Below are 23812 nucleotides of genomic sequence, written 5' to 3'. Positions count from 1 at the left end.
CTTCCGATCACCCCAACGAGTATTCAAGAACTTACAAACTCATCTGTCATCTGTGGCAGCACGAAAAGCTCTCCAATCCATGAACGAGATCTGTTCACAAGAACATAAAAGAGTCAGGTTACCGGTTAACGGAACTTGGGCAAAATCCATCATACGGCTCAAGAAACAAAGGTTAATAAACTACGTTTCCGGTGATTATAACATGACAAATTTAACTGCAATGAACTTCTCTGGAGGAAAAAAGACGTGGAAAGATTGGAACATATAAACTATAAAGGGTCGTCTACAAGTACTATATACATGAACATTACTAACCTAATGGTCAAAACATTAAGTTTTACTTTAAGTGGAAGGCCTTTATATGGACTGAGATTCAGAATACAATGTTCTTACCTATGGAAATGTGGTGTTAATGATCATACACGAAAGTGTGTCATACAAAAAAAGAAGAGAGAGGCAAAGAACAGCAATGGCATTCGTTCAAATGCAAACATGACACAAAAATTATAAAACGAAAGTAAACTGCTAAAGAACATCGACAATACATTTCAGCGATCAAGTCTTATACGTCTGTGCCCATAAGAAGACACCAATCTGGACAACATTGCAAGGGCGGGCCAAGATAAAGAAACACAGCCCTCAATCTCGTGAGCAAGAACTCAATTCAGCTATTAAGCAGCAACAAGAAAAACTTGGTTTTGTTATTTGGGGGTTCAAACACTTACTGGAAAGTTTGATGCTGCAAAGAGACAGTGTTCGAAACTTCCTAAACCTATTCAAGGGACTACAACCATGCGGGAAATGCAGATACAACAGAGAATAACCCTACTGGAGGATAGAGAGAAGTCTTCAGTTCAGAAAGGAACTAGTGGAAGGATATACCTACGAACTACATTCAATCAGAGACCGACTTTTCGTACTTGGCGATTCATCAAATTATCGAGATCATCCTAACCAATGATCGCTTGCAAAATGCTCGGACTTGCTACACCAGATCCGAAGCCAAAACGATCTATTTTACCAATTTGCGTAAGATCCCAGTTCCGAATACGCACCTATTGAATTTGTCCTCAGTGGAATTTTCGTCTCTGAGGCTGCCGATCAGTGGCCAATCTGTAAATCCAGTAAACCTGCGGAATCGCAAAACGCGAAGAGATTTATACTAGATCCGTGTCGCGGAAACCAAAACGAAGTCGAACGAGGAGCATAAAAAATACGAAGAGGAACACGTAAAGTACCAAAGCGACGACATGAGCTGCTGCGAGAAGAACCACCAACGCCGGAACCAGATCCAGAAACCATGGCCGCAGTTGCTGTTCCTTCGCCATTGTTGAAGAAAGAGGAAAACAGCTTCTCGTTCTCAAACGAGTTACACCGGAAGTGCTCCTCCGGAGACGAGAAGCAACGGACAGTGAGAGAGAATTGCCGTCAACTGAAACAAATCTAGAGAAATTATGACCTCCTGTTTGGGCATAGGACTTACCCTATCCTTATTCCAGTTAAATCAAATTCTAATCAAGGACAGTGTGTGTGTATACGCGATTATCCATAGATGGTAGTAGGAGAGCAGTCTTTATGTTTGCCACGTGTCGTATAATCCACGTGTCGAGATTATTGTGTATATACATCTTTTGGGAGAGAAGATTGATTAATTGTTCAGGGTGACACCTTTGTTTCCGTTCTTCCCTTCCTCCTAACACCTAGCGATTCCCTTTATCTCATACGCTTCTCTTCTTCCCTGTCTCTCTCTAGAATCGTCACTTCTCTCTCGTTCAGCCTCCTCCTCCATGGCGTTTTCAGGTACCTCATTTTTTTTTCTTTGGTTACTCCTCGTTAACTCTATAATCTGCGACGATGATCGCTAGCGACGTGTGTTTGTTGAGTTCGACTCTCCTATTTTCTCGATTTCAGGTTGCTTTTGAGAGTGTTGGCGCGTGGTTCATGTCGATCGGGTCGTTTTTTTGCTGTTTCGAAGCTTAGTTTTTGAACAAAATGGGACATCTGGATTTTGCATCGCGATATACGAACCAGATGCAGATTGCTGGCACCCCATCAAGCGGAGGGGGTCTCAGGTAATTTATTTATACTAAATTTTACTTCTTTTTTTTAGTTTCATCTGAATTTTGGTGTGCGTTTGAGTTTATTCGTTGTTCGTTACAGAAGTACAAGTTATTCAGCTACATGTTTGATCCATTTCGTGATTACCTTGTTAATTTTGGGAGTCATGATTCTGGGATAGCGTTTTTTTTCATGTCTATTTGCTCTGCGAAACGTTTTGATTTGTGTTTTGTATCTGGTGGCTTTTTGTTAGTTGAAGCAAAAGCCGTTCGAGTTTTTTTGCATGGATTCAGTGTTAATGAGACAATCTCTCCATTCCGGATATTCTCTTCAATTCCAAAACTCCTGCAATCCTGGAACAAACTGTTTCTGTTGTTATTATTGTCCATATCAAATCTTCATTATTTTGTTAAGTCTTGATGTATATGTTGACATCTCAGTAAACAGAGGAAATACAGAATTCTTTGTGATACCTTTTACTCATATTCAGGTCCTTGAGCCTATCTGTTTGATCCATCTGATCATAGATGCTGTTTATTCCTGTTTTGTTTCTTCTCCCTGGTATCATGTTCTAAGAGGTGTGCCGTGTTTAATGTTATTTGAGTTGAAGATGACACATTGTGCCCATAATTCAATTACAGCCAGAATGGAAAATTCAGCTATGGGTATGAAGCTCTGCTGGGAAAAGATCATCAACGGAAGACTTTTTACGGGACAAGGATCGGCGGAATTGATGGAGAAATGTTGGTTTATTTGGCTTTTTTTATTGTATTCTCCCCGGCATTGTCTCCCAGTAACTTGGACAAATACCATCTGCTCAGAAATTGGCTTATGACCGATCATAGATGATCAATCATTTCCTCTCTGAAATTGGCCTATACATTAGGGTTTATATTAGAAACATGGCCTAATTGATCATATGTTAGTGACCCTTTTGCAGGCCATGGCAGAACAAGAGCAGCCGAATATGTGAAGCAGAATCTTTTCAGTAATCTGATTAGCCACCCAAAGTTCATCTCTGACACCAAATCGGCTATAGGTTGCCATTGTTAACCTGAATGAACTTCTTTTCGATAATCCTTTACTGATGTCTCCATTCTCATATAATTTCTGCTTCTCCTCCGTCCAGCTGACGCATACAACCACACGGACTCGGAACTTCTGAAGTCAGAGAATACTCAAAGCAGAGATGCTGGTTCAACCGCATCAACTTGTTGGCGATCGTTTACTTGTTGCAAATGTTGGTGATTCCATAGCCGTTATCTGCAGGGGTGGCAATGGTAATTTATTTAAAAAAGAGATGTGTTCCTATTTTCAGTTCCATTAGAATAAGATTGGAAGCTTGAGATTCTTATACCAATTGATAAGAGTTCGATCCCTCAACTCATGGGCGCAGCGAACCAATGACTCTATTGAGTCATTAACCGATCCATGCAGATTATACGCATGACTTCTTGTGATTTTCAGTTGAAAGGAGTCTGATTTTTGCAGCCATTGCTGTGTCAAGGGACCACAAACCTGACCAAAGTGATGAGCGTGAACGGATTGAGAATGCTGGTGGGTTTATCAAGTGGGCAGGTAACAAGAATTGTTGGGCTTTCGGCATCTGAATTCGCCCTTTTCTTTCTTCTCTCACTTTGGAGCCATTCTGCCATTTTTTATTAAATAGGAACTTGGAGAATTGGAGGTGTTCTTGCAGTTTCTTGTGCTTTTGGTGATCGGCTACTGAAGCAGTATGTTGTTGCTGATCCAGAAATTAAGGTATATCATCATGAAACCTAAATCTGATCCATATCAAAACAAGACAATTAGCACTATTATATCCTGTCTGATCCTGAACAAAAATAATGTGTCATTTCTTCAATACATCTGGGTTTTCACATCATTTCTTCTAACCTCTTTCTTCACTTACCCTTTTACTGATTGTCTTATATTTTATCTTCATGGCGATCATCGGAGTTCAATTCCCTTCTGAGTTCATGAATCCTTTTGCAATATCTGTTCCGTTTTATATAAAACAGGAATACGTGGATGAAATATTTTGCTAAGAAATAGACGTGAATTGTGTGACATTTCTCTTTGTCATGTAATGTTGGAGGAAGCAGTCTCAATGGTTAAACAAATTGAAGAAGTTGAGGCGGCGGCAAAGAAGCTGGTAGCAGAAGCAATACAAAGAGGAAGTGCTGATAACATCACGTATGTCGTAGTGCGTTTTCTGGAGAGTAAAACGCTAAACGCAACCGATAATGCCTCCTCAAGTCATACAAGCTCGGCCGTCGAAGCCAATCTGGAGAGGATCGCAATTCACAGCGATTCAGACTGTAGTAGCTCGGCCACGGGACTTAAGGGCAGATCGCTATTTGCAGCGACGCATACCTCAGAATCTATGCTGATGATGCTGCTAATCAAGGGCAGATCGCAATTCACAGTGATTAAGACCGCAGAATTGTCACGGTATGCACCAATAAGAATCTTATGCCCAATAAGAATCTAGGCCGAAGATGCACCTAATCAAGGGCTGATGGCAATTCACAGCTATTCAGACCGCAGAATCTCGACCAAAGATGCACCTAATCAAAGGCACGTCGCGATTCAAATCTTAACAGCTCGGCCAAGGGATATAAGCAAGCAAGGAACGCACTTTGCACTTTGCAGCGGCTCAGACCGCAACATCTCCTCATGCGCAACTAATCAAACGCTGATCCCAGCTCACACTCACAGCAACTTAGACCAGATCTTTGCAGCTAATCAAAAGGCAGTCGCAGTTCGCAGCGGCTCAGCCGGTGAAACAAATCAAACGCCAAACGCTGGTCGCAGCGAGTCTGGACGCAGGAGCTCAACCATCTCCACTAATCAAGAGAAAAAGCTTGCGTCCTCTATTGAGAGGACGGTTGAGAGATAGATGACGACATACTAGAGATCATCATAATCTTAATGGTGGTGTTATTTTTAATCATTTTGTTTACATATAATCATAGTGTTTAACCTTTTTTTAATCTTTGACTAATTTGGTTTATTGCTCATGTAAAGCGTTTTTTCCCTTCGCGATTTTCGTGTTTCTTTTTAAATGTAGATTATATTAATCGAAACTTTTCAACGTTTTGTACCGATTGATTTCTATATAGATTGACTTTTTAAAATTAAAATTAAAGCAAAATGCAAAACCTCAACATTATTACAAAATAGTACATACACACAAACACACATATACATGTATATACAAAATTGCAAATACGAATTACTATGAAACTGACACCACCTTAATCTCCCATCCACTTACCCTACTAAACCCATCGACATGGAAAGAGAAAACATAAGTCAACGTTACTGCAACGTGAACACCAAAACGACCAAAGCCACGTGTCCGTCCGGAGTCTTAGAACGTTGGCACGACGCTGAAACCGCCGTAGAAAACGCAGCGTTCTGCGTCTGTCTCGACCTCAGACCGCTTAGCGAACCTCCCCTTGATCCGAGGTCTCATCTCCGCGTAGGCTTTCCTCGACGCATACCTTATCGTCTTCTCGAACTTCCTGTTCTTCCTCTTCTCTCTGTACCTCAAAACCCTCGCCTCTCTCTCGGCCGGAGATAGCGGAACCGGCCGCTGGCTTCCCGAATCGCTGTTAGCTGCGTTTCCACCGCCAAACACGTTTGTGGCGTCTGCAGTCGCACCGCCGTCGGGTACCACTCCCACTTCCAACGACGTTGATGACACCTGAAGTCATAGTATCACGTATGTAAGATTTAAGGATTATGATTTATGTGAATTCAAAATACATATAGTACAAAAAGATACAGTCATTATTATATAGTTTTATAATGGAATATTGTTCGTATGTTTTCTTTAGTAAAATTAGCTTTTTCCGACATGTTCCTTATAATATATAGTTTAGTTCACTAATCATTTTCAGACATAGATTGCCCATTAGATCTGAACTGGATTAAACAATGGTTTCTTTTCCCTCGAGTCTTTTTCAAAAGCAATCATGGGACTAAGTTTCTGTTTTCATGTTAATCCACTGCAGCTCATTAGAATCTTAATTTCTTTTATAACCAGAAAGACCAAGAGGATGGAAGGCCAGATTCTTGGAGAGGAGGGAAAAGCGTGCACGGATACGAAAATTTTCCAGTCCTTTCCCCCTGGATTTTCTCAGCAACCAAACAGCAATGACCCAGATGAACAAGGCAACAAAATCCAGGAAATAGTGTAGTTTTGATTTAAATAATGATGTTTTCGCTTAACGATGTACCCAAAAATTCCTTTTTTTTTGTGAATCAGCAGTTCGTTTGACAAAAAAAAACATGCGTTGAAATCAAAGTTTTCTCGGATTTGCGCTCCAATTTTCTCGGAAACCAAACAGACCGAAGAAAAACAACAAAAGAGGGAAAGAAGAAAACATACGCTTTGGCTGATACAGTCGTAGCTGTAAGCATAGGCCTTAGATCCGCCGCCGGAGAAATCCAACTCGTAGCAATTCTCATTTACCGTCGGAACATGAACTCTGGAGCTCTCCATCGGAACGACGCCATCGGTACCGGAGCTATTCTGCTCCTCCGCCTCCATCTTCGGATCCACCGAACCATAATCCAGATCCAGATACGGATCCGAATCCGAGAACAGATACTGACCCGTATCCTCCTCCGCCGCAGTCGCTGCCGTCTTCGGGTTCGGCAAAAGCCACGACGCCGCCTCCTCCTCTTCCTCTCGGCCTCCGTCGGAGAAGTAGCAGTCGTCGAGGAAGTTGATTGCGGCGGCGGTGGGTTTTCCGGCGGCGGATACGGCGTCGTAGAAGGGCATGACGGGGACGCGATCGTGGCGGCGAGCGAGTGGGTTCGCCGAGTGGATGTCGCGGTCGCACGTGACGCAGAGCGTGGCCGCGTCGGCCTTGCACGTGACGTACGCGGGAGCCTGCTCGCACACCTCGCAGAGCCAGACACGCGCGTGACGCGACGCGAGTTTGTTCGGCGCGTGGACCTTCGAGTCGCAGTTCAGACACATGAACGCCGCGTCCGGACGGCAGTACAACGCTGCCGTCGCAGACTTGCACGAGTCGCAGAGCTTCGCCGCCATTTTTTCCAACCACCTCTCTCTCTCTCTCTCTCTCTCTCTCTCTCTCTCTCCCTCTCTCTCTCTCTCCTGTGTGTTGAAAGTAATGCGTGGTGGTAGTGGTGGTGGTGCTACGGCTTCACATGAGTCGTATGTGAGGAGTTCTATCCAGTGGGCCAGGAGGATCCAGTGAAATCCAATTATATATCGACACGTGGTCGAAGCTCAGCCATGTTCGTGATTTCATTGTTGGAAAAAAATGTTTCTCGTCATAAATTTCATGAAAAAAATAGTTTTTTGTCGTTTTCATGTAATAATGTTCTTCTCCCATCTCTGCTTTATCGTTACCTGTTTTGATAAAGTCGGGACCGTGGCGACACATGGCTGATGTTGCCGACAGGTTTCTATTTTTAGTCGTTAATTTTCTGAAACATGTATACGTGTCCACCGAGTACAGTCTAATGGGCCGATTATTGGGCCTAGAGTAGGCCCAATATTAAATAATGTTATTTGATTGAAATATTAGGGCCCATTATTCTGCCGACCCAGCCTGATTAAATATTTTAATGTTACGACATGAGATAGGGTAGGACCTTTTATTTCTCTTTTGTTTTTCACCAAAGCCTATTTAAGTACAATATTTTAATTATTATTATTAATAAAAAAGAGGGGGTTATGCGGTTAGGTAAGGAAATAAATGGAAGGATAAAAAATACGACAAAGCTGAGTCGCGTCGCCGCACCCATAGAGACAACTCACACCCGAACCTCTCTCCTCTCGACACGTGTGCTCCACGGTGTCACTCTCTCCCCCTGTACGTCCCCGTTCCGCGCCACCTGAAAAAGCTTCCCCGGCGGCAAGATCGATGATCGTAATCGTACTCTCATTGTACTATCTTTATCTGTTACTAAAAAAAAACGTTTTTTTCTGTGTTCATTTCAACACATACATTGATTAAAACTCCTGAGCTTCGAGAACTATTAGTTTTCGGACATTGTATTTGAACAATGTTCTAGAAACACCCAGTTCCTGAGATTTTCACAACCCATGGAAAAAAAAAACTTTTTTTCCATACATAAATGCTCTGTTTTTCGCAGATTGTTGGAACAGAGAGAAGCCGACAAAACTGTGAGCGCGAAAGCTCAGTGGTTTTCTTCTTCACCATAAGACTTTTCAGCTCCTGTCTGCGCAGGAAACCCAGTTTCCCCCTTGTGCCCCTCCTCGCCCTCCGTATTTACGATTCCGCCACTCTCCGGCGTGTCGGCCGCGATCGCAGCCGGAGTCGCCAAGAACGTGGGCTTCTCTTCCCCTGCCATGATCACCAGAATCTCCTCGTCGTACACCTTTCCCGACACTTTATCGCCGGAATCTCTCAGCCTATCGCCGTCTCCGCCGCGGCCGCGACGGCGATCGGATAGCTTCCAGGAGGAGCAAGCGAGGAGCAAGAGAGCAAACGCGATAAGACCCAGCATCGCGGCCAAACCGCCGAAGAGATACGGAACCGGAGAAAGCGATGGCAGTCCTGGTTGTGCGATAGCCGGTGCGCCTGGGAACGCTTCCTTCGCCATTGTTGTGATATTCATCGCGTTCGCGTTCACGCTAATCGGAAACTGTCGCATTATTTATAAAAAAAAAAGACTTCCCTCTTTTTTGGTTTAATTTACAGGAACTTGCAAAATCGACCAGATGAGGTTGACGAAAGGGAAGAACAGAGGAAAAAGAAAGAAAGAAAGCTAAAAGATACTTTGGGAGTAGGGCTTACTTATAGCGGCCAATCTATTATATACATATATGTGTATGTGTATGTATATGTATATATAATTTTATTTTTTTGAAATGGAAAATTAAAAACTGTCATTTCAAATTCAGCCTTTTGTGTTTCTGCTTTCATTTTGGGTTTCACGGAATTTCCATGATACGGTTGATCGATAGGGTCAGTCAGAGAGCTGTCGTATTTAGCTATGCATAATTAATTACAAATAATGTTTAATAACAGTTAGTTATATAAGCTGTAATCAAATTATATTTATATATATATATATGGATTGAGTTATGGTTAAAACCAAACGATTTACATCTCTAGTAAAGGCCCAATTTTAAAGTATTCAAGGCCCAACCATAGTAGAAGGAAAGTGCCACGTCATCGAACGGTGACGTGGCTCGTCTTCAATGGACTGGTCCGGGTCGAGGGTGTTCTCCTGCCACGTGGCCTCTACTTTTGGTGCGACGTGTTTCTCTTGTCGACAAGTTTGCCCCGCTGCTAGACCGTATTTTGCTCTCGGCTCCTCCTCGAAAATTTCCAGATTGCTCATCTTCTCTCGTCACTGCCTGGAATCCCTTTTGTTTGTTTTTTTTTTTGAGATTTCTCGTGTTTTGGATCGGAAATGAGGACTATTCTGTCGCGTTTGAGCCATTACCGATCATCTCTTCCCCAGATACGGTGAGTTTTCTACTCTGGTTCCTGTCCGAATTTCAAATCGCTCCTGTTCCCATCGTGCTCTACGTTTTCGTTTACTTGGGGTTTTTAGATTTTGGGATAATTATGGGAATAGGGAAGTTTATGCGTCTACATATATTGAGGGGTAGGATGGTACAGAAATGTGATATCTTTGGGATTTTCCTTAGATGCTTCGGAATTATATGATTTAGGGTTTCTTTTTCCAAATTTCTGTTCTACCACCTCTTGGTGTTATGAACGAGTGATTGAATAGGAGTTTTTTCATCCGGAAATTGAAATGGTGGGAACATTATGCTGATTTGTTCTTCGGAGATGTTTTCTCCCACTAAGGATTTTCTCGCGTCTTGTATACACTGGGAGCGAAGTGTGAATATCTCATTGTTCTTCTTTCCTGTTCTTTTGGATTATGCTGCATCAGCTTTGTTTTCGCCTCGAGTTGCCGGAGGTATCTGTCAACAGATTCTAACAAAGTTGATGAACCCTTCAAAGTTGAAGAAGCAGAGACTGTACACGTGCCACCACCGCCAACCGAGAAGGTAAGAGTTTTAGGGGGCTTTTGCGGTAAGTAGCCGTTTTATCCTGTAATGTCATTGTACTTCTGATCATTTACTTATTAGTTGCTTTTATCAGTTACTTGTGCTGGGAGGAAATGGTTTTGTCGGCTCACATGTGTGTAAAGAAGCTTTAGATCGCGGCATATCTGTCTCCAGCCTAAGCAGGTACTATGAATGTAGGGCATCAATCTCCCGTGATATTGCGTTTAATGTTTCTCAGATTCCGAGGGATTCCAACTGATCTGATATACATATTAATCTGAGGTTGGGTTCTAACAGTTTTCTCGGGTATTAGGTCGGGTAGGTCATCTCTTCAGGAGTCATGGGCTACGAGTGTAACATGGCATCAAGGTATTGTTGTCTGTCTCCTCAATGAGTTATGCAGGATACTATCCTCCTATGTATTCTATTAATATTATTACTATTTTTTCAGGAAATCTTCTTTCACCCGAGTCTTGGAAAGATGCTCTTGATGGGGTGACTTATGTGGTATGTGTTTTCTCAGTTGTCATGATCACTTGTGGAACTTTGATGACTACTTTAGTTTCAATGTTTCATGTTTGAAGAAGCATAATCTTGGCAAATTTTAAAATTTTCACTAAAATTCAAAATGGATCATTGCAGATCTCTTGCGTTGGTGGGTTTGGTTCAAACTCGTATATGTATAAGATTAACGGCACTGCAAACATCAATGCGATTAGAGCTGCCTCAGAAAAAGGTACTAGTGGTTCTAGTATTTAAATACACAGAGAACGAAATTGTCTTTTCTTAGCCTTCTAGCGTTATTCCAGGATGTCTAGTTGGTACATATAGGCCACAATGGGTCCAGATTTGATGGAGCACATTACTTTTAGTTTGACCTGAGGGTTGGTTGAACGGTATACCTTGTACCTTAGGAAGTGTTAGATTTAGGGTTTGATATCATCCTATATACAGTATCAATTTCTTGATTTCACTTCCGTGGACCTAAGGTTCCACGTGCGAAGCAGGGTTCCGGGAATTAGTTAGGGTACAAGTCTTTTTTGGACATCATGTTTTTTGGGGAAAATGTTCTTTAGTTTATGTTGTATTTGAAACAATTTCTAGCCACTCTAATTCTATTTCCTTTTGATGCGCCTGTGTCCACTAGGTGTGAAAAGATTTGTCTATATCTCTGCTGCTGACTTCGGATTCGCAAACTACCTATTGAGGGGATACTATGAGGGGAAGGTGTTATTATACTTCTCATTCTCGGTCACATTTCAAGGACGATAGGTGAACGTTCCTATTTTACTTGCTCATTCCCAGGACGGTCCATCTTAGACTTCTGTCTTGTTTGTTGCAGAGAGCTGCTGAGACAGAGGTGCTTACAAGATTTCCTTATGCAGGTGAGTTTGCATGTTATAATTTGGAAAACTCTTTGATATTTATTTGACCCATCAGATCGATTTCTGAGTTTTGCCAACTGAGATTTGAGCAATACAATCTGCAGGGGTGATCTTGCGGCCTGGTTTTATACACGGAACCCGCAACGTTGGGAGCGTGAAGATCCCATTGAGCTTAGTCGGGTCGCCAATGGAGATGGTAATACTTCCCCTCGTCTCTCTGTATGTTGTCTTCATGCCTTGTCTTGTCCCAACACAAAAATGCATGTTAACATGTACAAAAAAGCAAGGTGATTCATGTAATGCGAGAAAATCAGGGAGTAATTTCCAATGTGATAAGCGAAAAATGGTTGCAGGTTCTACAACAAGCGAAACCTTTGAGCCAGCTCCCGCTCGTGGGGCCGTTGTTCACGCCTCCTGTGAATGTAACATCGGTGGCAAAGGTCGCCGTGAGGGCAGCCACGGATCCTGTCTTCCCTCCGGGGATTGTGGATGTTTACGGGATTCAACGACACAGCCAGCAGAAATCGAGATAAGTGGTGGTCTTAACAAAATTCCTCATATCTGTTTTTACATTCACCAGTTTCAGTTCCCGCTGAGGATGGAGGAAAATCTGTCTGCTCGGTTCTTTTCTTTTGTCTAATAAATTTCCACTTTGCCATTTAGTCCACTATTGGAAAAAAGAATGGTTTTTTATATATAATATTATATTATTGAGAGTTGAAACCGTGCATTTGTGGATCTCTTGCAATTGCAAAACTTTCCCGACTCGGCCTTCAGCCAAAGTCATAATGCTTGTAGTTTCTGAAACGTGATGGGTTTCGATATAAATGAATTTTCTAATAGATGGGTTTCGATATAAATGAATTTTCTAATAGAGAAAGAGATGGAGAATCATTGGATTTTTCATTATTCAACATATAACATTATAATATTTATAGCAGAAAACAAAATCATAAAATATCTTATTTAATAAATATAAATATCTAAAATATAGAAATAAAACCAAATCTAAATATTACGTAATCTTCTCAAATCTTCTTCATATCTCTTTATACGCCCCCTCAAACTCAAGGAGATGAGAAACAATTGCTTGAGGTTGAATTCTCAATAACGGGATTTGACAATCGAACCTAGGAACTGGTGGATTGTTGGCGGATCTGAAAAAGTCCGGTGAAGCAGAAGCGTGGTGCACATGCACGGTATTGTGGTATAGTGCGACAGCAATGTCGGCAGCGCAAAAGGCGCGATGGTTTAGCGGTTATGCCGGAAAAAGAAAATAAATTGTGCAAATGCACGCGGCTAAAGCCGAAAAAAGAAAAGAAAAAAAAGAAGATGGCACAAATGTGCGGATCAACGATCGGAGTATTCCAATCGAAGAGGCTAAAAGCCGGATTCAAAGGCTGATGTGGCACGGATGTGCGGCGCATATGCGCGAGTTGGGTTGCACGACAATGAGGTTGGCAAAGAGAAAAAAAAAAGTAGCACATCGGTTAGGGTTGACAGTGATAAACACCGTCGTCAGGAAAAAAATAGAAAAAAAATGAATGGAAGACGATATTCAAGTTGATGATACTATTGGAGTTAGTATATCATCGTCATCTTCATCGTCGTTTTCGGATTCAACGAACATCGTTGATATAAAAAAAATATATTTAGAACAGAAACCGAAGCTCTGATACCATAATAGAGAAAGAGATGGAGAATCATTGGATTTCTCATTATTCAACATATAACATTACAATATTTATAGCAGAAAACAAAATCATAAAATATCTTATTTAATAAATATAAATATCTAAAATATAGAAATAAAACCAAATCTAAATATTACGTAATCTTCTCAAATTTTCTTCATATCTCTTTATATCTCCATAAGTGGCGCGGAGCTTAGGACGTAGTAAGTAACGTACCATAAGGACCAAATCGTAAGCCGCATGTATTGCTTCGATCCCTTTGTTGACGTCATCAATGGCGTGACCCACTGCCTCATCATCGATCACGTTGGTTCTGTTATCTTCCACAAGTAGAATCTTCGGTTTAGATCCTCCTCGAGTCCTCGCGGACGTGTTTCCCGCGTGTTCGCCTCTTGCCTTTTAGATGAAACCGAGGGTTCGGTCTCCAACCATGGCTCCTCCAACCTTCTTTCAAATTTAATATTTTCTACAAGGTGTTTAATTTGAGATTTTCGCTAATTTCTAATTGAATCATAACCTTTTAAAGAAAAAGGAACACTGCTAAACCCATTTCATTACGAAAAAACTTACCAATTTTCTTAATTAATTTTCAAAATAAAATATTAGCATCAGTATATCTGCCGGTATGCAAAATACTGGCATCTTTCTTTCTTTCTGTTGCATCTTTTCAATGTTTCGGAAATTTGGACGGTTGGACCGATGTCATGTGGAGCAAAACCTTATGGCATATGATTCTTAATGTAAATATTTAAATCGTGGGTCCAGACCAGAAAAGCTACTGCATTTAATTTGTAACCCAACAACAAAACATTAGAAGATTAGTAACCCAGTTGTTGAAATCGGTAAAACACCGTGACAATGCATCTATTTACCTGCACGAGTGGATTCCGCAGAGGATAGGAAAATGCTGTATTTTGGCACCTGTGTATATTATACGGAAAAAAAAAAAGCTGAGCTGTATCATATTTGGTTATAATCCAGAGGTTCGTGACAATTATCAAAGCACAAACCTAAAAAAAACCTTCAACTATTACATTTACACACAAAAAATCTTCTATTTAAAATTAATTATAAACAACCATCAACTATTAATTTGGAGCAAAAAAGAACATCAATTATGTAAATTATTTAAAACTAATCTTACACTTTAAATTTGTTATAAAAAACCATCAATGATTAATTTTAATAAAAAAACATTATCTATCTAAATTATTCAAAACATATAATGTTTTATATTTATTATAAAAATCTATTAAAGTTGGATAGAAAATATACATAAATTATATAATACTAAAAATCACAATAAAAAATAATATTTATTTAAATTTATCATATTGTAACATTTTAATATTTCAATGGTTGCAAACTATTAATTTGATTTTTTTTATAACAATTAATTTTTTCGTAGATTTCTATAATATTTGTAATAAAAAAATCATAAACTATTTGAATTTACAAAAAATATTTCATTCTAAATATAAAAATCTATAGCAAATAAAATATACTCAATTTACAATATTCAATGTAAGAATTACCATATTTTTATTTTATTTTCGAATATATATATTATCTCTTATATTTACAACCAATAAAATATACACAATTTACCACATCTAAAATATTATTATATGATAAAATTTTAAATATAATATTTACAATAATAAAATATACTCAATTTTAAGTATAAAATTTGTATATTATTATATATAGATTGATGTTTATAATATTTATATAAACATTAAATATTAAAACATTATATCTTTTTGTACTTCTAGAATTATTTCTATATATTTTCTATTTAAATTTTATAGATTTTTATAATAAATGTAAAACATTATATTTTTTTGAGTAATTTAGATAGTTGATAATTTTTTATAACAAATATAAAGTGAAAAATTGATTTTAAACAATTTATATAGTTTATGGTCTTTGTTGCTCCAAATTAATAGTTGATGTTTTTTTTATAAGTAATTTTAAGTAGAAAGTTTTTTTTTAGTGTAAGTGTGAAAGTTGAATGTTATTTTTTAGGTTTGTCCCTTAACATTAATAACCACTTGGTTTTAATGAAGAAAACCATCAGGAAACAGAAGAAAAGGCAACATATTCTCCATGCTGGCTTGTGGCTTCTTCACGGAGAACACAACGGCGGTAAGAGCTTTTTTCTTTTCAGGTGGGAGTCCTCTGTGGAAACATTTGCTCAATTGCTTGTGGCAAGTTCAACACAATCTCTGCGTATGCTGCCCATTAAAAAAAAATAAAACAAGTGATTTATACGATGAAATTCGAAACGGGATAACGGTGCTTCGGGACTCTCCTATTCAGTCATTACCTAACACAAAAGCACAAGTGACTCGCTGACCGTTTAAAACTCACAATCAACGGCTGTTCCTATCCAACAAGCTGATTTCAACTAACTAAAGAAGAATCAGCAGTTTTCCCCTTTGTTTTATATTTACCCTCTAATCGAATGGCTTGTCACATCTCTAATTCCGTGTACATGAGGCCCATTCTAAATCACACCAGAGAGTAGTGACTTAATTACCCGAAGAGTGTGTGTGTGTGTATATATATAGTTTTTAAAGAGATAGACTACCTTCTGGTAAAGCCAAGGTCCGTAAAGCATCCTCGGCAAAGGATAAACGTGCGGGAATTGCTTGACTTCCGACTTTCCCAGTTCCAGAGATTGCACACCGTTTCTTGAGCTGATGTATCGGCCACACCAGAACCCTCACTTTTGTTGGAAGTTCGGACAGCAGATCTCCATACCTCAGACTCGCCATCACCTTGCTTCAAACGAAAAACACATGATTTACCACTTGATTCAAATGTAAAAAAAACATTATTGTTGTTAAATGGGCAATCCTGGTGATACACACATAGGACAGCTGAAAGGCATAAAGTGCTTTCATGCATATATACTCGATCCAAGTGAGGAAAAAAAAGAGCACCAAGACAAAATCTTTACCCAACAAGGACTTGTCAATACTCAATAGCGTTACTGAATCCAGTTATTTACCGGCATTATATTACCTAATACCTGAATTATTGTACATTTAAGAGACCGCGACTTTAAGTTCAGTATCCTGTATGCATGTTTTACAATATAACTTTATTCTCATGTGACAATACAAAATATAGATCAAGATCATCTAATATTCTACAACTTCATTATGTACTACAACCTAGGCTTTCATAAAGCAAATATTAGGATATCGCTTCTAGACTAAAGGATAAAGCTCGTATTTAGAATGCTAATCTATCAAGTTTATACAAAAGCACAGATTTACCAACCAGTCGCAATCATCTAATATGAATTCAACCATGTGGTAAGGAAGACTATGATAAAGCTCCCCAATCTGATTTCCATAGAGCTCCTTGATAAGTCGAACCTATAAGAAAACAAGAAAAAACATCTCAGCTCTTAAGTCTTAACTGGACAAGTTATCATAGGACTCCTAACATTTGAGTGTAAATTGCATGATAACATCAATCACTAAATTTACAGATATGTAATATATGCATGGACGGAGGTCAGTATCATATGGTATCTCCTCCAAAACCCTGCAATTAAAGCCAACGGATACCCACCATACTGTCTCTGATGGTGAAAATTCTAAGTTTATCAAATGACAGAAATCCATCTCAATACCCTAGCAGTTAGATTTCTTACCGTACCTAAAATACCTTACTTGCATTGTCTACTTCTTACTCCAAGTTAACAAGTCCCATGAGTCATGACTTTTTTCAGTTTCAACTTTATTTACAAGTAACCGTTAATGCATTTCTACAGAACAACACATTAAACAAGAAAAATAGCAGGCCAACAATTGAACTGCTAAACCAGCTAGCCTGATCTGGTTTTCATAATACTGCTCATAATCATGAATAATGATGAATATCATGAATTCCAGACCATTGAAATACAGACCTGTTCCCTCCTATCCACGTATGCTTGCAGAAGTTCTCCAACATTATCTATGAATTTCTGGAAGCAAGTAATTAAAATACAGACCTGAAGATCAGAAACAACACTAACACATAACAGGCTAATTGGGACAACCTCCAGCAACCAAACTTACCTTAGCATTGGAAGAAAGAAGATCATTTTCTAAGTCTCGTAGTGGCAAAAAGAAAGGAATTGTGTGCTCAAGGACAGTCATCTTTTCCAGAAATGATTTGCTTTCAAGCACACAATGGTATACCTCGTAAGGTTCTCCTACACAGTGAAGATTAGGAAAGAGTACTTATTACCTACTGGGAAACAAATCAAACCTTTAGAAAGAGGCTACTCCAACCATTTCATAGAAACACAGAGACAATTTTTTGCCTCCCAACTTTATTTTTCTGCCTATAGGTATCACTGATAAATACGAAATTAACTTCTTTTAAAAAACTACCCTTTAATAAGATATGACAAAGCAATACGTTAGAGACACCTAGGAGAAAACATTTATCTTTAGGTAGACACATTAAATATCATTAACTGTAAATAGTTCTAGCATTTGCAAAATGTATGGGGCTGAAAAAAAACATGTGATCCATGATTTGTGATACCTGCAAAAGATGTTTCATACTGTATTCCAATTCTTGCCCCTTCTAGACAACAGATCACCTGTTTAAACATAAACATGAAAGATAAATAAGAAATGCCATGTCACTATATCAGTCAGCACGTCCAAACTCCAAGATCATTAGGTCATGTATAGACTAGTCGGTACATGTTTTGAAATCAAGAACTCAGAAACCCGACTTTTAATTGAAACTCATTATGCAACTCTTGTTCCTTTACAACTGAGAAGTGCTTTAAGAATAAAGGATAATCAATAACTCCCTAGTTATAAGCTCAAGAAAATAATATGAACCCTATCCTTAAGATATAGCACATGTTAAGTTAAATTTTCTTCAGCAAACCAAGTGGTTAATTGGTTATACGAGGTAAATTCTGGTACAGCTATATGGATTGGGCTACTCTTCTACCTTAGGGGAGAAGGTCCCTCTCATCCCGTTCCATGTAGTAGCACGCTCAATTTGAATACTAAAGAAAAATTCACAGATTGAGAACAAAAAGTAATAACAAAGGGGGTCACTTGAGGAAAACTCATGCAAACGATCATGGTACAGCCTGGCCTACTTAGACAATGCAAAGGTAGAACAATACTACAAACCTTAGTACAAGCAAATCAAGTCTTTGTAGTCTTCTGAGTCTGAGAGACATGGGAATTACCTTATTCCCCACTCTATAAGTTACACGCTCTTCAGAATGAGAAATTGGTCCAAGACTCGCATCTCCATTATTTGCCTTTTTTTCAGCCTCCATATGAACCTTACCATTTTGGAAAAACAAAATAAGCAAAAACAATAACTAGGTAAAAAAATTATAAGATGCAGCGTAAATTTTTTTATCAGAATAACAACACTCATAGACTACGAGTCCTTGTACAAGTGTCTAAATAAAACCACCACACCAGGATTTCTAGACACCTCTATTTCAAGAATAGAAGGCAGAGGAGGTCATACCCGTTCCCTCAATGTAGCCAGCAAGCCATCATTCCACTCATCCCCATCTAAGCAAACTTCTGCAGAGGAGAGAAGAAAACAAAACATCTGATTAAGTAGAAATAATGATGAAATTGTAGCAAAAGAAACAAAAAAAACACACGACACATACAATCTAGGCGTAAGCACCTAAATAAGTAGACATACTGATGAAATTATAGCACAACTGCACAACAAACAAAAAACACAACCACGCATAAGGTGTAACCATGATCTGTGACTGATGTGAATGCAACTATGTCAATTCACACCCACCTTGAGTTTGGGATGCCCGTGCAGCTTCAAATTCTTTGTTTAGTCGATCAAATATCGTCTTATCAGAATCCCTAATATCAATGACCAAAAATTCCAAAGTCACTTAGCAATGACCTAGATATCAACCACAATTTGAAATATGATACCTAGAAAGGCGCTCTGCCAGTTCTCCATGTCTCTTGAGAAGATTTGAGACTGCAAAAAGAGCAGAATACAACTTTAGCAAAGAACAAGTAACCATACCGGCAATAAATAAGAAATAAGATCTGATATAGAAGAAAAGACGTTACATCTTGCTCGTGTAGTATCCAGTCGGGTATCTTCCTCAGGCAAAAGAATCTGTAGTAGCAAAAATGGATGTTATGAAAAAACAGTTGTTTCCATATTCTAATTGAAAAGAGCAACAAGGATTCATATGTGACTTGCCATTTCTCCCATCTCTGCAGAAAGCGGTGTGTTGTTCCAGATACTGCCAAACAACAAGAATCTAAATAACCAGTTAGATAGCACAACGTATTCCAGTTCTTTCTAAGTAAAAGTAATGCACAAAATCCAATGGGATTATCCGACGAAACTTAGACCTAATTTTCCATGACATGTTAATGGTTCAAAACCTTTGTATCAGAAAATCTCCAAGAGGGTTAAAGACTAACTTCATTTGCATTACAAAAGCAACGAACGGGAAGAAAGGGCTCAAATTAAAAGGTCAGAAGAAAGAAACAATAAACGGAATAAGCTTATTAGCATATGCAAAAGAAAAAAAACGACCCTCACAAACCTATATAAAGGACCAACCCAATTCGTATCCCCATCTAGTGGGGTGCTGGGGAAGGGAACTCACAAACCTATATCTACCAACAAATTTTAGCAATCCTTGGACTCTTCATTCCCAGATTATAGACGAAATGGTACGTCATTCGCAATTACAATCCATCCAATACAATATAAAAGTAAACATAGCGAGCCACAGGCAATATACGCATAATTGAATAAGCAGACAACGAAGAGTTCCACGAGTCCCCATGCGTCAAACACCCTCCTAAAACAGCCAACTCCACACGAAGGATTGTCTCAGACAATGTGTGTAACACAAAATTTGCGACCAATTTTATCAAAGAGAGTTACCCACACTCGTGAAAAACTCCAGACGCTCGCAATTATGTAATCGCGAGTTTTATCCAAATCAAAACGAGACTTACACTGAAACCGAAACCCTAGAAATCTCTCCATAAAATTCGAAGCAATCGGGAACCGAATAGAAACCCAGAATCTCGCGGTGGGAATTTCAGGAACTCTCCTATTCGGGGAAAATCAGAAGGGCAGAAAAATCGAAGGGAGATGATTTCATAAAATTTGCACTATATCCAAACCTCGTTCAAAGAAGAAAAGCTTACCGGCGTCAGGGGAGAGAGAGACAGACAGAAACCTCTTCGGCCGACGCAACGCCGGAAAAACGCAAAGTTCGGTGTCGCAGAGAGAAAGGTGAATCAGGATTTGAACGGCCAAGGGAACAAGAGGAATTTTAAAAAACAAATAAAAAAGAGGACCTGTAAAGTTTCTAAGGACTTGTTTGGACTTAGGAATTAGGATATCCCAATTTTCCAATGAGTTTTTCTTTTCACCAGCTGAAAATAATAATTTTATAATTCAAATGATGATATCGATAATTACAATGAATATATAAAAAACAATTTAAGCCCTAATTTCTTTTTGGAAAAAAACTCTAAAAAATTTTAAACATGAGAGTAATATTAATTTCTAAACTTATAGAGGTGATTATTAAATTTCAAACTTGCAAAATTGAACACGTTAAATCCTGAATTTAAACTTGTTAAACGGTTCTATAATCGTCCATAGTGTTATTTGGTCAAAAAATGAGTTGACTGATCCGACGTGGCACTGCGAGGCCACTCAAAAAATTACTGCCACATCACGCGCTACGTCAGATCAGTCAACTAGTTTTTTTGACCAAATAATGCTATGAACGATTATAGAAGTGTTTAACAAATTTATGATTTAACGTATTCAATTTTGTAAGTTTAGAAATTAATAAGCAACTCTAAGTTTAGAAATTAATATTTTTTCTTTGTTTTTTTTCCACCGTGAAATAACGAAGAGAGTGAAATCGGTGTGAGGTGTGGAGAAGAAAAGCCCACTAGAAATTAGGAGCCCAAAGAGTCCCCAACTATAATAGGGTCCTTTATGTCTTATTATATATAAACAAACACCCATTATTTCACCTTTTTTATACGAAAAAAAAAATGCATCTTTGCGACTAGAAAATATTATCGGATTTTAATTTATTTAATAATTCAAGTTAGAATGTATATCTGTAAATTAAGACATATATTCTATTTGAATTCAAATTTCATAATTCTAATCGAATATCTAATATAATTAAAAAGTCATATCTATATTTATTTTAAAACATTATGAAATAAAGTTTAGTTAAAAATGATATTTATTTTTATCAAAAAAAAAAATGATATTTATTTTTTTCCTAAAAGCTGAGTTTATATATCCGAAATTTACGGATTTTAAATCTTAATATTTCAAATATTTGGTTGTAGATCCAATGTAACCTAAATAGTAAATACTACCCAACCTCTTGTCTATTACTACACGTTTTTTAATAACAAAAAAAAAATACAAAAGCGGTCCCATCAAATTATATGGTTAAACACTAACCTTAACGTTCACCTCTTCCTTTTATATAGGCGTGTTTGATGAATATCCATTACAATTGTCTCCAATATTGACCCCTACTACTTTCTTCACACAGATTTCTCATATATATATATATATAACAATCATTATCCCAACGACCCACGTCAATTTTCTTAGAACAATGGTTGAATATAATTTGTATGATAAAAAAATATTGATTAATTGTAAGAATGAAAAATTACATATGGGTACCAAGACTTCTTTTCAATCATATTGAGTTTTCATTTGAAAATAAGTATTCATTTGATTTTTTTTTTATCTTTTAAGATATATGATTAGATCGAAAACTCGGTAGACTTGCGAATTATAAAAAAAATGATGCCCGAACAGAAGTTAAAAGTATTTTATAGGCAAATTATTTTTTCCACGTATTATTGAAGTACTACCTAAAACCATAAAATGACTAAAAACACACGTGGCTATTCATTTTTCATGGTTCATCGTAGGGGTGAGCGTGGGTACTTGAAATCTGCGAGTTTTTGGGTATCCGATCTTACGGGTAGGATTGGGCATTTCGGTTCGGTTCTTCGGAACCGGACCGAACCGAATCGAATAAACGGTATTTTTTTCGATCTAAAACCGTTTTCAATTCTCGAACGGTATTATTTTTAGAGAACCAAATTTTTCTGGAACTGAACCGAACTTTAAAAAATTCCAAAAAACCGAATATTTTTAAAGAAAATCTATCTTTTTTTTAATAAAACCTAGAACCGAACCGAACCGATACCGAAAACGAACCGAACCGATACCGAAAGCAAATCGAACCGAACATAATATAAAAACCGATTGGTACCTATTTTTGCAAAACCGAAAAAACCAAACCGATCCATTCCCGTCCCCAACTCGAACCGTTTTCCGAAATGCCCACCCCTACTCACGGGTACCCTTTATATAACGAAGACGAAAACGGGTTTGATGAAACCAAAAATATGGATTGCGGATTCGAGTCTGGGTTTTATTTGAACGGCGACGGGTATCCTCGGGTACCCGGATACGAATAAAATGATAATTATATCCCTGATATTTTGATATATTTATGATAATTATTAAAAATATTTTTATATTAAATTACTAAAATACCCTTAAAGTCAACAAAAGTCAATATTTTCTAAAGAATTGGACGGATTCGAATACTCTCGGATAATCGAGTTCAGCGACGGGTATCCGAATCACGGATACTCAGATTTCACGAAAACGAAAACGAGATAATATTTTTTCAAAACCCGCAAAGACGAAGACGAAGTCCGGATACCCAAAAAACTCAGGATACCCGACTCGTGCCGAGTCTTAGTTCATCAAATTATAGATATAATTATTTTCCATCACGGAAGCGCTAGCTAGATTCCTTATCTATATACATCTCTAGGGAGTCGGTCCAAGCGTCAGCGTCGTTCTTCACACAAGACGAGGGACCTCTTCGATGTGCATCCTTAAGCTTGTAGATATTTCCCTCATTAGAAAAAAAAAAAGAATAATAATAAATGTATCGTCTCTTTTTCACATTTTCAACGAATTACGTCAACTTCTCTTTTGCATTTTGTATTATATTGCCCTAATATAGATAATATTGTTACAAAGATATATCTGTATATATATAGAGAGAGTGATATAAATATTTAATTAGACCACACCCAATTAATAATGTATCATTTCTTAACGTCTCTTTACATGCTAACGTTAGGTTATTTGCTACCTAACCATATTTTTTTTTCTTTTCTTTTTTTGAATTGAAAATTGTGATAAGACCGATCAAATGTCCGTGCGAAAACACTTTAGATTTCACAAAAGTATTAGCTAGCATGATTTCGTAAAAGTTTATAATATATTGACATAGACATTAAAAAATAAAATTTTCTTGGATTCTATATGTAAGTTCCATAGAATTTGATAAAATAATTAATGCGAGATAATGAGGCTATTCTGTGCATGAGCATATATGTAACACCCCAATTCTAGTTATATATATATATACACACACATATATATATATATTCACGTTAACGTTATATTATATCTAAAAGATAAATTATTAGTCATTTTGATGAATGCATGGTTCATGTATGGACCAAGCGCGGGAGAAGTGCCCACATAGGTAGACA

At 38.0% G+C, this 23812-nt stretch overlaps 6 protein-coding genes across 9 annotated transcripts in view; 2 read left to right on the top strand and 4 right to left on the bottom strand.

Moving 5' to 3' along the window:
* Window positions 1–1457, bottom strand: part of LOC109116735 — a 2201-nt gene extending 744 nt beyond the window's left edge. Inside the window, exons 1-3 of one of the 2 annotated variants that reach the window (XR_002024250.1) lie at window positions 1239–1457; window positions 1056–1130; window positions 8–90 (exon numbers count right to left, since the gene is read on the bottom strand). Coding sequence is in view for 1 of the 2 variants with exons in the window: in XM_019202687.1 (XP_019058232.1) it covers window positions 1071–1130; window positions 1239–1328 (150 nt within the window). In the remaining variant the exon portion in view is untranslated. Of the gene's footprint in view, window positions 1–6; window positions 91–1055; window positions 1131–1238 lie in introns of those variants that run through there. The other variant, XM_019202687.1, reaches the window with a different exon arrangement.
* A 210-nt stretch (window positions 1458–1667) lies between these two features.
* Window positions 1668–5099, top strand: LOC104814981 (probable protein phosphatase 2C 59). Its single transcript, XM_010543247.1, is given in 10 exon segments — window positions 1668–1800; window positions 1912–2072; window positions 2700–2801; window positions 2985–3097; window positions 3188–3269; window positions 3271–3338; window positions 3550–3636; window positions 3728–3819; window positions 4157–4512; window positions 4594–5099. Coding segments are annotated over 9 exon segments (1347 nt in total). The 5' UTR covers window positions 1668–1800; window positions 1912–1992; the 3' UTR covers window positions 4961–5099.
* Window positions 5100–5215: 116 nt separating this feature from the next.
* On the bottom strand, window positions 5216–7195 carry LOC104814980 (zinc finger protein CONSTANS-LIKE 4-like). The gene is made up of 2 exons (XM_010543246.2): window positions 6458–7195; window positions 5216–5770 (listed from the first exon to the last, which is right to left on the bottom strand). Exons 1-2 carry the CDS (start codon window positions 7124–7126, stop codon window positions 5435–5437), a joined length of 1005 nt encoding a protein of 334 aa, XP_010541548.1. The 5' UTR covers window positions 7127–7195; the 3' UTR covers window positions 5216–5434.
* Window positions 7196–7968: 773 nt separating this feature from the next.
* Window positions 7969–8862, bottom strand: LOC104814978 (protein GLUTAMINE DUMPER 5-like). The gene has a single exon (XM_010543245.1). It carries the CDS (start codon window positions 8719–8721, stop codon window positions 8245–8247), a length of 477 nt encoding a protein of 158 aa, XP_010541547.1. The 5' UTR covers window positions 8722–8862; the 3' UTR covers window positions 7969–8244.
* Window positions 8863–9343: 481 nt separating this feature from the next.
* Window positions 9344–12206, top strand: LOC104814977 (uncharacterized protein At1g32220, chloroplastic). Its single transcript, XM_010543244.2, has 10 exons — window positions 9344–9542; window positions 9979–10096; window positions 10191–10279; window positions 10410–10465; window positions 10548–10603; window positions 10739–10832; window positions 11244–11323; window positions 11439–11481; window positions 11586–11677; window positions 11835–12206. Exons 1-10 carry the CDS (start codon window positions 9487–9489, stop codon window positions 12012–12014), a joined length of 864 nt encoding a protein of 287 aa, XP_010541546.1. The 5' UTR covers window positions 9344–9486; the 3' UTR covers window positions 12015–12206.
* Window positions 12207–15177: 2971 nt separating this feature from the next.
* LOC104814976 lies at window positions 15178–20510 on the bottom strand. Of its 3 annotated transcripts, none has more exons than XM_010543242.1 (13): window positions 20381–20510; window positions 19413–19473; window positions 19277–19325; window positions 19133–19181; window positions 18987–19057; window positions 18693–18751; window positions 18400–18498; window positions 17730–17787; window positions 17255–17391; window positions 17104–17160; window positions 16467–16564; window positions 15769–15962; window positions 15178–15412 (listed from the first exon to the last, which is right to left on the bottom strand). In XM_010543242.1, the coding sequence occupies exons 2-13, from the start codon at window positions 19422–19424 to the stop codon at window positions 15342–15344; spliced, it is 954 nt and encodes a 317-aa protein (XP_010541544.1). In that variant the 5' UTR covers window positions 19425–19473; window positions 20381–20510; the 3' UTR covers window positions 15178–15341. The 3 variants fall into 3 exon arrangements, with proteins under 3 accessions (XP_010541544.1, XP_010541543.1, XP_010541545.1); XM_010543241.1 differs by having other exon boundaries at window positions 19413–19455; XM_010543243.2 differs by lacking the exons at window positions 19133–19181; window positions 19277–19325; window positions 19413–19473; window positions 20381–20510 and adding an exon at window positions 18861–18897 and having other exon boundaries at window positions 18987–19029.
* Between the last annotated feature and the right edge of the window lie 3302 nt (window positions 20511–23812).

This window comes from Tarenaya hassleriana, unplaced genomic scaffold (genome assembly GCF_000463585.1).
Source record: "Tarenaya hassleriana unplaced genomic scaffold, ASM46358v1 Cleome22, whole genome shotgun sequence".
In the NCBI taxonomy this organism is placed as follows: Eukaryota; Viridiplantae; Streptophyta; class Magnoliopsida; order Brassicales; family Cleomaceae; genus Tarenaya; species Tarenaya hassleriana.
The sequence above is the reverse complement of the archived record's forward strand: the minus strand, read 5'-3'. Positions and strand labels throughout refer to the sequence as shown.